Raw genomic sequence first — 16631 nt, forward strand, 5'->3', positions numbered from 1 at the left:
TTCCTTTAATTTTCGGATGATTATCTCTCAAACACACGTTCAATATTAGGGCATAAATTATGCTTTATTGGCGCATTAGTAATTTTTCTTGGTTTTTTCCGAATTACCATTAAGTAGAATTTTTCCCATTACAAGATGGATGCGATTACTTTCTCATCAGAGGTGTACCTTTGAGTCCCTCTTTTGTGTCTCATTATCTACGGATACGTATATGAGGCTAGAAACATGGCGCCCTCGTTGAACGCCAAACTCACGGAGAAATTATCGGCTTTACTCTCTGCACTCGGAGGTAAGAAGTAGATTTTATACGTTAATTAATTTTTTGAAAACGATCGGTATACTCTTTTTAAGTAGCCTTTCTCCTATAATCAGATAATTGTCATTACGGTTTCCCTTGTGTATATACCGACTATCCGACAATAGGGGATCATTTTTGACTTTCCGTTAATATATTTATCTGACTGTTCGGTTTACTCGTCGTCTTTCAGAGATCGGATTACTAGCGTAGTATGTAAAAGTATAAATTCTTTTTCCTTAAATGTCAATTTTTAAATGTCTAGGCTATTAAAGCCACGCTTTGGTCATCGATATATACTTACGGATAATAAATAATTTTTCATCTGTAGGGTACCACTTGTTGTTATACGAGGATATTATTCACTGTGGACTACAATACACGTCTGTTCTTGGAGATCGGCGGATCTCCATACACTGGTTTATAAAAAAATTTTTTACCACTCATCGATAACGTGGAAATACAACCCTTTTAGTGAGTGTTTCTCTGCATTTTTTATACATGGATATCGTAACTAATATTCACCAGTGTGCTTGACTATTGGGATGAATATTGTATAGTGGATCAGATTGACTTATTAATTCCCATTTATTTTAGAATACATTGGTGAATGCGGTGGATTATTCTAGGCACAGCCTGCCGTTAATGAATTGGTTTTACTCTAGCCATAGGTGAGCGACTTACATTGGAAATTGCATACTCTTACTTTGGGTTTTATCAGCTATTGGTTTCTTTACACTGGCTTGGTATTGGCCTTGCGGTTTTGGGTATTTATTTATTCATCTTATTATTATTCGGATTAACTTATGACTCACATTTTCTTTTCACGTTTCGGGTGTGGCTTCTTACCTTTAGCATAATTTTGACTTCACTTTTTCTCTTGTTACCTATTGTTAACCTCCTGGGTATGTTATATGATTATGTCATAGGCTTTGATATAATTAATAAAGAGGAGTATAGGTGGTTATCTTCAAATGTTTAAATGAATAAGGATGTTCTTGGCCATTAAAATGTCTAACCATTTTTTGTATAATGAACTACTCTTGTAATACACTCAATATGGAAGAACTGTTAAACTTGGGTAGGACTTGATTTCTGATCTTTACCTATAACTCTAGCCACTTTGTTTGGTATATGTCACTTCAGGTCTGGTTTTATGTTTTGAAATGTGTTTATAAATTTGACTGGATGAATGACTGCTTTTATTGTAACTATTTCAGCCCTGAAGAAGTCATTGGTTACCATACCAAGACGAAACACGTGTTGGCAACGGCTATTGTTTTGTTTTCTTGGTGAAGACTGAAGTTAATGTCATGTCAAATTGGAAATAAATGAAGATGACATAAGAAATCACTTGATTCACTGAATTGAATTGACGGACTTAATCTTTGACTTATCGAGCTCAGGATATATCATTGTGTTTCTATTTACAATTGTGATTGGCTCCTCTCATCACATTGTTTGGTCTATGCTGGGTGACAGAGACCTTATCCTTGGAGCTTGAACAAATATTGATTCATACTGGTGTATCTTCCCAGCGCAATATATACTCATTCACCTGTTTCGTTTTGTATCTGTACTCTCATTAAGCTCTCTCTAGAAGATAAGTAGTACCTGGAATACAAGCTCCACCAATCTTGTTGTTCCACAAGTCTTACTACCTCAGATACGATTCGTCTCGCACAGAAGGAAGATAAACCTACAACACAAAGCACACAGGTTATTCCACATTCACCAGTTCCTTTTTCAATTCTCAAACATGTCCCATGCTCATACATACCCTGGTTGTTCCATTCCCAATAAAAAATGAATTATCCTAAAACAAGAATATGCTAAATCAATCCAGGGAAAGGTAAAGTACTCCAGCTCAGGGAAAGTATGACTTCCGGTTTCACTGTTCCCCAAGAAGTCAGAAAGTCTTTGAAAACCACAGAATAGCCAATTACTTCCTTAGATAAAAACGAGAACTCCTATTCCTCTCCAAGATAAAGGAACATGAAATAGTACTCCTTCCGAAAATGTTGAAAGGCCTTGAAAAGCAAACAAAGTTAATAATGCCAAAATCACTGAAGTCAATAGTTCAGCACTAGAGCTAAATATAGAACAAGACACGCAACACGCGCCTCAGTAACGCTTCTGAAGACCCCGAAACTTCTTCACAGCCTTACCCGGAACAGAGCTGCTGCAGATTGGAAGCATCTCAGTCCTGCACGTCTCTGATGGTGCTGAACTCTGGAAAGGTCAGATGCAAATCAGGAATGGCTCGCAAACTCGAATAACTGCAGCCAAAGGGAACCAGAGGATTCTGCTTCTTACAACAGGACGGACGAGCTCTTCTCAAATGAAAAACAGAATTGCGCACACAACGTGATGCATGATTCTTCCTTTTATGCCCGGTGACTCCGCCCCTCTAGGCATTCTGGTAAATGTAGTTCTTTGTCGAATATGGACAGAATAACAGTCCGAAATGCAGGCGCACAAGTCACATCCTGACACGTTCAGCTAAGAGAAAAATGGGACCATGACGTAGCAGACTTGGATGACGAGGGGTGGCTGGCCGCAGTGGCTTCTCCTCGAGAGGTTGCTATTTCTTCAAGGTTTCGATTAATTCAGCTAAAGATCCTCCACAGGTCTTACTTATCAGGTCCACTATTGGTCCGGATGAGGTACAGTATAGACGGTGGGTGTTTCAGACAGTGTGGGCATGAGGGTACCTTTGTTCACACACTCTGGGAATGCACTATAATTCAAAGGTATTGGGCGGCAGTGGTGGGACGCATTGAAGAGGTGTTGGGATGGAAGATCGATTGTAACATCAAGCTTCCTATTCTAAATGTCTGGGGCCCTACTGACCTTAATTCCAAAGAGCGCACATGGGTAACCTTGGGATTGATGGTGGCAAAGCGCAAGACTGTGGAGGACCCAGTCCCCGTCAATCATAGGGGACTGGAGTAGAGATATGGACTGGTGTATGGCCACAGAAAGAGCCATATATGAAGCTAGGGGGTGCCCGCCAAGTGGACTCCGATATGGGACTAATGCAACACCTACAGGGGAGGTATCTGTGAGCCTCCGAGGGCTTGGGCGGTTTGTTGCATGAGATTTTAATACTCTCGAACTGTGATTTTTGTTCTGTTTTGCTATTTCACAACCCTTGTTGCCACTGTATGTGATAATGTACCATTCTTGAATGTCAAGCCAGTTTTCAATAAAAATATGTGAAAAAAATCTGATTAGTGTCATATCATGTTCTATACTCCATTTCCAATAAACTAAAATATTGAGTTGAAAAGACGAAATGTCTGACACACCTTAAAAATTAGTGCATAAATCTCTGGAGGACTGTAGCTGCCGATATTACCCCCAAAGGCAAGCATGTATACCTGAAATCACCCTCTTGCATAGTAAAAGATCTTACCATTTTTGATTTAACATGAAAAGCTATTTGAAGGTATGCTGAATGATAAGTTTAGCATGCTACATACTTCTGCACCACTTATCGTGGTCCAGATTTCCCTGATGTTTGACAAAGGTGGCATTCTGCCTAAACACATTGAAGTCTTGTAAATCTGCACAGTCTGATTTCTCTGCTATGTGGTTCGTGAGCTAAACTATAGGCACAACCATTCTAAGGATTCCATCACTTTTATTACACCCTCCCTACCTAGCTTATTTAACTCTTCCTTGGATCATTGAGATCCAGCATGATCATGAGATCCCCTTGTTGGAACCAGCCCAATACACCTGATCCCATACGAGCTGCTTAAACTATGGAGTTAATGCTATTCTCCTCATAATCTAAGGTTACATCAACATACCCCAAGACATTGATAGGCTTATTTCGTTACATTTCAATTTCATATCCAGGAGAAGTAACACTTAGTCAATAAATGTTTTTCATTTGATCACCCCAATGAACGTTTATCAGGCACCTGAATTTACTATAACCGGCATATCCACCTCATCTGTTTTCATGGTGCAAGACAAGCCCTTTATGTCAAACTGCCTAACTTCACGAGCCTCAAATATGATTCTTCTTCCAGATCATTATATTCCTTTATAGCCACAATTTGTATGTTACCACGGACACTCCTTCCCCTTAATATTTTAACCTTGCAGACTCTCACATAACGTCCCTTCCCTTGCATTTTCTACAAATTTGTCTTATGGTGGGACATATCTTGACTGTGGCCTGGTGGCCACTTAAAAAAAACTAGTTCCGGGGTGGCAACTAGGACTACAACACGCACTACCAATTGTACAGTATAAAAGTGCATTATTTGAATTGTTTTCCTTTCCTTCTTACAGAATACCCCTGATGAAGGGACTAAGTGTCCCGAAATGCATTGGGTTCTACAATTTGTCATACAGAAAAGTCTGTTGTACTACAACCTTGTTATAATATAGTTTTTTTCATGTAAATAAGAATAAGCAAATATTTGATGTTGAAAAGTACATTGTGTGAAATTGAACAGAAGAATTATCATTAAATTTAAGTTTAAAGTTTATACTGTGCAATTGGTAGTGCGTGTTGTAGTCCTAGTTTCCACCTCGGAACTAGGCCACATTTTTAGTTGTATTCCATATGCTCCGCAGGCATATTTCTCAACACAGCGCAAATATCGAGAAATACAGTTTCATTTGAGTAAAAGTGTGCGCTCTTCACCAACGTTGTTTGTGTGGCCACTTAATCCACATCTGTAACACATGGATTTCTTACTACCTCCTGCAGCCTCACCATTTTTGTACGTACCTTTTTTTGAGCTTGCCTATTGCCTGTACCATTCTATTCACTTGACTGAACAATTGTATGCTATTTAGTTTTGTTCCCCAGTTCTTTTATTCCCTTATTGGGTTTGTCAAAGCGATGCACAATTTCAGTGGCTTTTTTCTAAAGTAAGTTTCTTGGGCAACGATAACTTTCCTTCAATCCTTTAAACTTTTTGTCCTGTGCACATTCTGACCCCTTTCCATTTCATCTTGAAAAGTCCAAAAAGTAGATATGGTGGCTAACACATGTAAATTGGCTACTAAGTTGTCAATGGATGAAAAGGTTATGCCGCGTTGCACAATGAGCTAACGTTTTGATGTGCTTTGAAGTGATTTTGAAAATTTTAAATGCTAATCATGTAACCTTGGATATTTGAGAAACATTACGTTTAATATCGCGGCCATGGTGTTGAACATTAAAGTAAAGTAAAGTCCACATTTGTAAAGCGCACAATCACCCGTAAGGGTCTCTAGGCGCTGGGGGGCCGTCGGGAAGATTAAGCGAGCTATTGCCCAGAGTCACATGGTGCTGGGCTAACCTGCCGCCGGAGCCGGGGATCGAACCGTGGTCCCCAGATTCCAGCGTCAGTCGCCCTGGCCGCGGCGCCACACCTCTTCCTCGGTAACAATTAAATATTTCTTCCATGTTGTTGAAAACCGAGATTTGTGTAAATTATGCACTCAAAATGGCGATTTAAACTTAAAGATTGAAAAATGCAGCAAATGCTGAAACGCGTCTCTCTTACCATGGAAGTGGAATGCAATAAAATTAGGACTGTCACCCACTTGGAGTGCACAGTCTCTTTTTGAACAAGCCGCAGTGGCAATTATAGGTACCTAATGGCAGCGCTTACCCAAGCACCACCTGTGATTTGGTGGAAGAAGGCAGACCACAAGTTTTGGAAAAAATATCAGATTTGCCCATTGGACGAAGACACACTCACTTGCAGGTGAACTCTTTTCAAAAAAGGCACTTTAATATTCAAGACAGGAAACTGGCATTCAAACTGCAATTCTGTTCTGAGACTGCATGCTTATTACAAGTCCCGCCCACCGGTGGGCCTCATAGGTGAGTGAATTTCACTAGCATGCTGTGACATGTAGTGCTCTCTTTTTAGGTCGAGGACCGTCGCACTGCGTAGCAGTGGGCGGAGTCCGAAGATTTTATGTTTTTAGGTTAGAGTGGCTTGAACCCGCCCCTCTCCTCCATTGGCTGGCTTCCTAAACGGAGGCCAGCCATTGGAGGAGAGGGGCGTCACTCCGTTCAAGCCCCATCTCTTTCGGATTCGGGGGCGTGTTTTTGCGTTCTTTCGCCCTGTGACGTCATCCGTCACTCAGAACGCAAAAAACACGCCCCGATTCCGAAATATTCGGAGCTTTGTGGCCGCCATTTTGCTGTTTGGTAAAACCAGGAGAGCAACGTCTACCGAGGACATGAGGTAACTATCCCGTGTCTTGCCTCTGCCACCCTGTTTGTGCCGTTTTTCGTGCCCCTGCCCCCCTGTTTGTGCTGTTTTTCTTGCCTCTGCCACCCTGTTTTGCCGTTTTTCTTGTTTAGGACTTGTGCCCTGGATATACCCCACCTAGTCGAAAGGGCTGCTTATTACTTCCCCGTTAAGCAATTGCGTGATCTCTGTATTGTTTCCCTAGAGCAAATGACTGCAAAAAGTGTATGACTCTGGGTGTGCGACAACGGAAAACAAGTTACACAATAACCTTCATCCGTCAGCTGCGCAGACGCGAGTCTCCTCCGAGAGCGGACAGGATTCCGCTCCCTGGATTCATTAGCAATTCACGAGTCCCTCATCTCGAGGGACTATCCGTGTCTTGCTGACTGGTCTCACTTCATCTCCTATTGATGCAACCGGACTCCCCACACAGGATTTATGAGAGCAGCAAAACTACAAGTCCCATAGACCACAGAGCTGTTGTCTAAAAAGATGACTGGTTATTATAGCTAACCGATGAGGAGGCCCCTTTGGCAGTGTTGTGCAGTGAATGACATGCGAAACTACATTATTGATACGGATAACTACATATAACCTACGGGCTCCTTTTAATAGATTGCAATACAACTCTCCATTTCGGACAGAGATGCAGACTTCATGTATATCTTCCGGAAATGGATGCCATGTTGCATTATGATTACGATATCATTGCTATGCGAATTATATATGAACCTAATGAGTTCCATTTAAATTATTTTTTATAAAATTGTATGTGATGTAGAAATTTTAATAATCTGTCTTCCTTGCGCCTACGAGGGGCATCCATTGTCTAGGAGTTTTAAACATAAATGTGCTTGGTTTTTCTGAAATAAATTGATAGCAGAAGAGCATCTGTGGTTCCCATTTGCTGTGCATAATACACTCTCCCCCACCACCTCCCACTTACCCTCCCCTCTTCCAGGGCTGTCTTTCAAACAAAGAATACCCACCCTTCCCCCTCCCCTCAGCCACTAAAAGCAAACTGAATGGAGCGAAATCCGACCTCAAATTCGTCTAAAGAGGAAGAAAATGGCTGCCCCTAGATGAGACCAAACGAAATATATTTTGCGTGGATCGCGTAAAACGGCTTCCTAGAGGTCTTCACTGGAGTGCTGTTATGTGTACAAAATCCAGCTATTAAACCGCGCGCATTTCTCATCCATTTGATCCAGAAAGGAGGAAAGAAAATGTCCAAAGCAAGCTCGAAACAGGTACGAGATTAATTGTTCAAGGGGTGTAATAATTAGAATATAGAATATTATATGGGATGCCTTGTAGTGTCGCGGGACAGGAAAACAACGTTTCACAACATTACATGCCTCTGGGTGATTTATAGGGTTCGGGACTTCGGGCCTTCATTGCTTGCATAGCCATTTATACGTGAGGTCTGCCTGTCCCCAAAAGGCCGGTAGGACAAGGAAGGAGTCAGTTACATTCAGCCTGCCACATAAATATCAAGTACATGCATATACGTCACCTGGTCCGCCCACTCAAATAGCCTGGTATGGCTGGGGCAGACCGAGTCAGCTGCTTGGCATGCTTAATCTCTTTAACTGGCTGATAAACTGTGAGGAAGTCCATCATGCGTGGCAAGGTACAAGCAGTAGTCGCCATGTCATGCGACCCCAACAAAACCCAGTAGTAAAGTTAGTGACGTGCGGGCGGGTCGCAGAAAGTTCAGCAGGAACTTACGTGTCATGCTGGCCTTGGCAAATGTTACATGTCTGGCAGGACTCGTGCAGTGTGCCAGTCAGACCACCTCTTTAAATGGCGATTAAGTCTAACCAGAAATTTAGCTTTTGTCGCAAGTGAAAAGTAAGACGACTGGGGCACTCAGTCAGAGTAACAAGTCAGAGAACCAGCCTTTGGGTCGTGGCGGTGCTGGGACAGAGCCGGCTACACATTTCTCTGCATGATATGGAATTGCTGTACCCCTCAACCTTGCAGTTTTCAGTAGCCTCTGCCTGTGAGCTTAACCCTTTCAAGGGTCTGCTGAGCCTTTGTGTTCAGTCAGTGGCTGTGAAATGTAGTATGATAACGTACTTCACCATTTCTCTGCTCTCTATAAATGGGTTATTTTTATTAGCTCCTGAAAATAAACGTTTCTGCTATGCCCAGCAGGAAACCCTCAACATTGCACTCCGTGTCATTCACAGGTACACCATTCTACTTTCCAATGGTATTGTTTTTTAAAAACACCCCAAAGGATGAACGCTAAAGTTCCGCTATGCAATTATCCTGTAATGGGGTATAATGATTTCCGCGCAATTGTGGGAACACTTAGGAGCTGCCGGTCCGGTCGCGCCCGAAAGACATCTGGGAACCGTTAAGATTGTATTTAATCAGTGAATCAATGGGAAGCGATACCTGTGAGATAGGTGGGGGGGGGGGGGAGAGCACGAGTACTGCCATAATGCCTCAGAGGTGGGGGGGGATTTTATCCTGGCTGACTGGTCAGGAAAGGGCATCAGTGCCAGCAAGATGGCTGCAGACCTCCCAGTGGATTGCCTTTCTTTTCTTTTGTCTCAGTTCTATTTTCTGTTTTTCTGTTATTTTTTAAATAATTGAATTTATGAGGTGTTATACTGTTTATTGTCATATGGCTGCTGGTTCCACTGTCGCTATAAGGTTATGCAACGTTATAGATTGTATGTTGACTGCTGGCTGCGATGGGGGGTCGGTAGTGACGTGAATCTGACCAAATAGGGATGTTATATCTCCTTTCATTTCTTGCTTTTAGGTGTTTTCCTTGTTTTTTTCTTTTTTGTATCATTGTGTATTGTTTGTGGCAAATGGATGGAGTGTCATTTATGTTGCTAATTTCAATAAAAAGTAAAAAAAATAATAATAATTGTGGGGACACTTCCAGCTCACCCTGAGAACATTCGCCACACAGTTAAGGCTATAGGCATCGACTTACACTTATTTTATAGCCAGACGTAGAGATATAACATTGTGTGTCCAAGATCACACAGAGTCCTTGGAGTTCCTGGACTGCCCACCGGAGTCACAACCCAGCAGAGCCGCAGATAATTCCTGTTTAGGGGTGATTGCATGTTGTAAGATGAACATCTACGGCCGCTGTTCAAGGCAGTGCACATCACAGTGGTGTTGCAGTGCTTCGACTAAGTCACACCCATAAAACAGCTAACCCGCGAGGGCTCTGGAAGTTCAATGCCGACACAATGTTTCTTTTTCTTTTTCAGTGTCTATTAAGACATCTCCTGCTGCTGCTGCTCACGTTGTTCGGGTAAAACGTCGATTTAGGTTGAGGCTTATGCGTTCTGGTTTGTAAATACTTCTTGGGGACATAATAAAAGCTTCCTTTGGAATGCATTCCACTCATTGGCCATGTGTTTTGGAACACACATTTGTTTGCTTTCTATTTGCTGGCTTTATTTGTTTTAGGATGTCCCATGTATTTGTCCCTTATGTGGAGTATTTCCCGTTTACTGTCTTCTTCCACGAGTGTTTGCCTTCTGTGAATGGGCGTTTCGATTTTGTTCCTATCTTGTCACATTTGCTATGCATTAAGGGCCGGCTTTAGCACTGTTAGCGCCCTGTGCGACAATGTTTGTTGGCGCACCCCCAGTGACTACCTCTGCCATGAATTCCCTCACTAGCACCCTTGTACACTGACCGCGTCGGAATTTTGGCGAAAGCCTATTGACTTCCCTATCTAGTCCTGGTAAGTATCCTGAACCCCACCGCATCTATACTATTCTGTGTCGGCCTCCGTATTTTGTTTTGCATGTTATTCAGAGGGAATGACGTATCGTTCATTGTGGAATACTCATTACTAGCCACCACCCTTTGATATAAGGTGGAGATTCAACGAGGAAACCTTGCCCCCTGAAAACTCTAAGAAACTTGTGACGTCTCAGAGTATCCAAACTCAAATTTCTTATTCAAATTCAATCCCTCCCGGGTGGGAGGCCCCCTGTTACGTATTGATCCCTTTCTATATGCTCTTTCCCTCTTGGAGCGATACGCGGGTTGTTTAAACAGCAGCCTGCGTTCCGGATGGGAGCTCCTGGGTCTCTTACTAATACCTACCAATATGTTATGTCCCGTCATGAGACATACATGGGCCCTTTGAACAACCCTTAGCGTATCAGGGGAAGTATTTAGGCCATAATTAGGTACCTGTGTGGCTCCTTTACAAATATTTGATGTATTATGTCCACCCGCTTCAATTTAGGTTAGTAAGTTTTGTTGTTTAACATACATTTTAGGATAAAAGGAACCAGCTACAATAGTGTGGCAATGTAAATGACAATGCCATTTATGTATGATAAAAAAAAGAAGTCATGAGCAAAGCCAATAGCTCTACCTTTAATAATGCCTAGACCATTGCATTGTAAATGCTTGTTCTTTTTACCTTTCAGTAGGTGTGCGCCGTTCTACCAGTTAGTAAAAAATATTTCTTGGCCCACCCAGTGTGACACCAGTTTTCTAATTACTCATTCCTGCAAGTGCCACTCCTAGATAAGAACAGTTTAAATCAGCGGCCCGATATTCCATTTAATTGGTGATGCAGTCCTCACGGCAGGACTGACATAATATATCGACCAGATTTGCCCATAGGACGACTGGGATTCACACGTGCGCAGAGAATCAGTTTAAAGCCCTCCCACTGCAACTCATGCTTTCTGATAGTAGCCATAGCAAGTAATACCAAGAACTGGCATAGCCAATAGGTCTCGCCTTTGGGACCTTATGTGTTTAGCCAGAACTTTTGGCTATTTTCTAGAGCAATGTGGCTGCTGTGCATTATGTTGAAAAGTTATAATAAAAAGTGTTAAGCATTTTTGTTACCTTTATACAAACGAAGACGACATTATATAAAACTGAAAAACCTGACTGAAAGATTTTAACATAAATGTCTTATAGTTTTTTTTGTACTTGCACTGCTGGCAACTTCTTCCTGCCTGTTCTCATGCTTGTCTGTTATACATTTTTTTGTTAATTACGGGGAGTGGAGGTTGGAAAACAGTAATTTAATTAGAACACGAGCAGCGGACAGACACTAGGGGAGCATCAACAGATGCCAGATTCCAAGGGCAGACTGACGTGATGCTTAGGTGGTGCACTGATACAAAACGGTGGTGGTGAATGATGTTTGGTGCTCAGGTGGTGACACTATATGGTGTGGATTGGAGGTACGTTGTGGGTTGTGGAGTTGAAATATGTTGTTTGATGTGTAAATATGTGGTGTGTATTGGAAATGTGTGAAGTTGGATTGTGTGGCCTGTAACTGTGGTGTTGAGAGAAATTATGTTTAGTGAAATTGTGTCATGGTGTGGAGTGCATTTATGTTGATTGGTGGTGTCTGGGATAGAGTGCATTTATGTGGAGTGTATTTATGTTGCATTGAATAGAGTGCAATTATATGGCGTGTAATTATGTGGCACTGAGTGGTATTTTGAGGAGTGCATTTTTCATCGAGTAAAGTGTAATTATGTGGTTCTGAGTGGTATTATGTTGTCTATTCATGTAGCATTGAGTAGAGTGTCAATATGTGGCATATAAATATGTGGCACTGACTGGTAGTATATGAAGTGTATTTATGTTGAATTGAGTAGAGTATAATTATGTGGTGTGTAACTATGTCACACTGAGTGGTATTATGTGGAGTGTATTTATGTTGCATTGAGTAGAGTATACTTGTATGTCTTGTAATTATGTGGAACTGAGTGGTATGTGGGGTGTATTTGTTGCATTGAGTAGAGTGTAATTATATGAGGCGTGTAATTATGTGGCACTGAGTGGTATTATGGGGAGTGTATGTTGTATTCAGTAGAGTGTAATTGTGTCGTGTCGTGTAATTATGTATCACTAAGTGGTATTATATGGAGTGTATGTACGTTGCATTGAGTAGAGTGTAATTAGGGGACGTGTAATTATGTGGTACTGAGTGGTATTAGGGGGAGTGTATGTTGTATTCAATAGAGTGTAATTATGTGGCACTGAGGGGTGTTGTGTCAAGAGTGTGTTGCATTCAGTAGAGTGCAATTATGTGGCATGTAATTATGTGGCACTGAGTGGTATTGTGTGGAGTGTATGTTGCATTGAGTGCAGTGTAATTATGTGGCATATATGTGGCACTGTGGTATTATGTGGAGTGTATTTATGTTGCATTGAGTAGAGTGTAATTAGGGGACGTGTAATTATGTGGTACTGAGTGGTATTAGGGGGAGTGTATGTTGTATTCAGTAGAGTGTAATTATGTGGCACTGAGGGATGTTGTGTCGAGAGTGTATGTTGCATTCAGTAGAGTGCAATTATGTGGCATGTAATTATGTGGCACTGAGTGGTATTGTGTGGGGGGCCTCCTTCCACATCCCAGAAGAAAGGCTCTGGCAGTAAGAAAGTGATAAATCAATTTGTGCAGAAAATGTGCACAACAACAGACGGCACCGCAGAGAAGAGGTTGAATGCCTGCCATACCTTCAAGTAACCCCAAAAAACAAGATGACCAGCGCTGACCGCCATATGTTTCCAATTAGATAATTGGAAACAGATGGCGCTGCTGCTCACTCCCGCGCAGCCTAGGCCAGGGGACCGAGAAGGCGGGACATGCACCCGCCTTGGACCAATTGCCTGCTTTAGAGCGGGGAGGGGAGGGAAGGGAAGCGGAGGGAGCATTTTACTGCAGATTTAGCTTGTTTACGTGACCAAGCGTATCTGATTCCCAAACAGTGTGCTTGGTTCGGCACCCCTGGCTACTCTTTACAGCGCACTGGGGTGCCATGACACACACATTGTAAACCCCTGAGAGGGTATTCATTTTAATTTAACTAAAAAAGAGATGTGATCTCAGAGGGCTCCTGGGGGTGGGCAAGCAGTATTGTGGGAGGGGTGAGGGGGTCGTCATGCCTAAAGCGAAAGCAACTAATAAATAATCTGAGGAAGCATAAAACGAGGCAGCCAGTGTGGGACCGGAAGGGAGCGTGTGTCTGTTAAAGATAAAGCGCGGTGTCCATTATCGGGTGCCACGCTGAGCCACAAAAACATGTGGACTCTGGTTTGCTGAAGTGGAGAGCAGAAAGCCTGTTGTGCCTGCAACAGCAGATAGGAAAAAGTGATTAAGAAAATAATGCTCATGAACAGTAAATAAAACATACTGAGTAACAACACATGTAACGGGCAGTCCTCAAGGGAGGTTACAACAGGAAAAAAGGAGGGACTACTAAGCCTATTAACGAATCAAAAGCCATCATTTACACAGGATAGTAACAGGAGTCAATTGAAAAGATTGCGGAAAGTGGGCTGAGCTTAAAGTCCATGCCTGAATACAGCACATCTCAAAGAAGACCGCACAAGTGCTGCCTAGGCGAGACCTAAATAAGAGCGCAAAAGATTGTGGCTATCTGGGGTCCCAACTGCCAGGCCTACAGGGTCAGGTTATTCATACCCTGCCCTTTTATGTTTATTTTCTAATGTTTTTCTTGGGGTTCGGGCCGAGTTCCAAGATGGCTGTCTCCACTTCCTGGATGAAGTGGTGGCAGCCAATCAGATCTCACCATGAGATCTGTCGGTTCCTCCCCCTGGATATACATAATGTTTTTTTATTTTTATTACTTAAAAACCACTGAACGGATTTACACCAGATTACAAAAAGCACTCTTTATTGGCCAAGATCTAGCTTTCTGCCTAATTTGGTGTAATTCCGTTCAGCGGTTCGGTCTGTAGCCATGTCAAAAATCCCTGCAGGAAATTGCATGGGGAAAACTCGTTTTGGACTCAAACACCAGCTGAAGTGACTAGCACACTGGTGCATTATGCCGAGAAGTAATTATGTTTTTGAAAAATCTTTGCTTATGGCAGTCCTACTTTGTTGGAGAGCCACTGCTTAGAGGGTTTCACCAGCATAGCTATAACAGAGTGTCTAATTGGGATATTGAGGAATCATTATAATGTCCGCTGAGAATCCGTTTAAAATAAGTGATGTATATTTATTTCCCTACAGGTGCATCCATGGTGTCGCAGGCCTTCATGGCAAGAACCGGTTTATTGCACCAGGCAGTGACCTACCAAGAGGCCCGGTCCATGGCTACACTGAACCAGATGCACCGCAAGGGCAGGCCAAAAGTTCCACAGCCAAAGCTTGGCCCGACATTTGGCTGCCCCCAGCTGAAAGGAGTTGTTCTGAAAACCATGATCCGCAAACCGAAGAAACCCAACTCTGCTAACCGCAAGTGTGCCCGGGTACGGCTCAGCAATGGGAAAGAAGTGATTGTTTTCATTCCTGGCGAGGGTCACAACCTGCAGGAACACAACATTGTACTAGTTGAGGGAGGTCGGACTCAGGATCTGCCTGGGGTCAAGCTGAAAGTCGTGAGAGGGAAATATGACTGTGCTCATGTTCAAAAGAAGAAGTGATAGAAGTGCAATACTGTGACCATGAATTAACTGCTCCAAGGTCCATTTGAGGGGAGTGGTGCCTTTTCAACGCACTTTTTGAGTTTTGGATGGCATTGTAGGATTCTTAGGTGTTGCTAAGAGCTGACAAGAGTGCTGCCAGTAACGCTTTGTCTTCATAAGATCTGGATTATTGTCCTTTAACCACTTGAGGACATTTTGGAAAGTGAGCACTTGCTGTTTTTCTTTTCCAAGAGCACATCATGTCACTAGATGCTCATACATGACATACTTGTGTTTTTCACAGACGGCTAGTTTATAATTAAGCCTGTTGACAAATAATAATCATTGTTATTTGCAGGAACTTGTTTCTCCATAGTCGTCCACATTGAATCACGTTCAGAAAGTGAGCATTTTTAAATAAAAGCATATACCAAGTACATTTTAACTGTGTTTTTTTTGCCCCCATCCTGACTGCAATCATCCTTTATCCTGTCTCTCCCAACTTAACCTCTACAATCTGTCTTTCTCTGTTACATCTGCTTCTTCCTTAACTCGTGTGTCCCCATTGCTCCCAAAATTTCATTTCCAGTATGTCAGGCTTTCTCCACCACTTCTTTCTGTCTTCCATCAATTATCTTGCCTTGTCTGACCTGTCAATGGCTCAAGAAATGGTCCTCAGTAGTAAGCACCAAAACCTGAATTTATTTTCCACTCACTTCCTTACTCCGCAGCTAACACAATGTACCTGTATGTTTATTTTTTAATTTCCATTACTACCATTTAGTGTTTGAAGAAATAATTGTTTGAATGCTGGTTAACAACAGGAATACTCAAATTAAATCACACTTAAACACCACGGTTTCCCCCAATAAATGTATATACATATATTATAGTAGTAGGCTCTAAGGTCCAGCACCCCCTTCCTGTTGGACAATACCCTTAAAAAAAAAAGAGTGCGGGGCACCAATGGATTATTGAACAGTAGTGATATGTGTTGAATAGCGGGTTGTATCTGTGTTCAATTCTTGGTTCATTATTTGTAGTAAGGAAATATTTGTCAAGATGTTGCATAGTCCCGTCATGTAACAGAACTTAAAAGAAAATAGTGGTGCTGGCAAACCAGTAATCCATGAAATTAAGTGGACAAGAGGAAGAAAATTTGTGCTTTTTGCCCTAGTTCCCATATAGTTGATAAAATCAAGTTTGTAGAGGAGTGAGAGAAAGAAAGACAAACTGTTTTTCCCATATAAATGCAGAAACATGCACACTAAATTAAGGGTGGTAAATTGGGTAATAGGTGCAAGGAGAGCTGAAAATAACTCAGTGAAGAAACAAGGAATGTTTCTACCATATGATCCATATAGCTTACACCAAAGTCCAGTACAGGTCAAATAATGCAATGATTGAAATGAAAAAAAATAAATCATATCCATGTGAAATTATCTAGACGACAAAAATGTAGACAACAGCATACAAGTTTTGTTTGCACTGTTCCAAGACCGGATCCTACATATATTACATTAAAAAAAATTTAAAGTGCGCAAGTGCCAGGGCGTGTTAGCGCTGAGCGTTCCTGCTGGAGAGGACTAAAATAAATCTACTGATAATGTACAGAGAAGAGCCAGGTCTTTAACAATTTTCTGAAAGAAGATATACTGGATTGCGATCTGAAAACAATGGGTAAGGAATTCCACAACCTGCAGGCCAAAAAA

At 42.0% G+C, this 16631-nt stretch overlaps 1 protein-coding gene across 1 annotated transcript in view; it reads left to right on the plus strand.

Moving 5' to 3' along the window:
• Positions 1-15358, plus strand: part of MRPS12 (mitochondrial ribosomal protein S12) — a 95097-nt gene extending 79739 nt beyond the window's left edge. Inside the window, exon 3 of the mRNA XM_078662260.1 lies at positions 14525-15358. Coding sequence (XP_078518386.1) covers positions 14525-14937 — 413 coding nt within the window. The 3' untranslated portion in view covers positions 14938-15358. The remainder of the gene's footprint in view (positions 1-14524) is intronic.
• Positions 15359-16631: the final 1273 nt, after the last annotated feature.

The sequence above is a fragment of the Lissotriton helveticus genome, chromosome 9 (genome assembly GCF_964261635.1).
Source record: "Lissotriton helveticus chromosome 9, aLisHel1.1, whole genome shotgun sequence".
In the NCBI taxonomy this organism is placed as follows: Eukaryota; Metazoa; Chordata; class Amphibia; order Caudata; family Salamandridae; genus Lissotriton; species Lissotriton helveticus.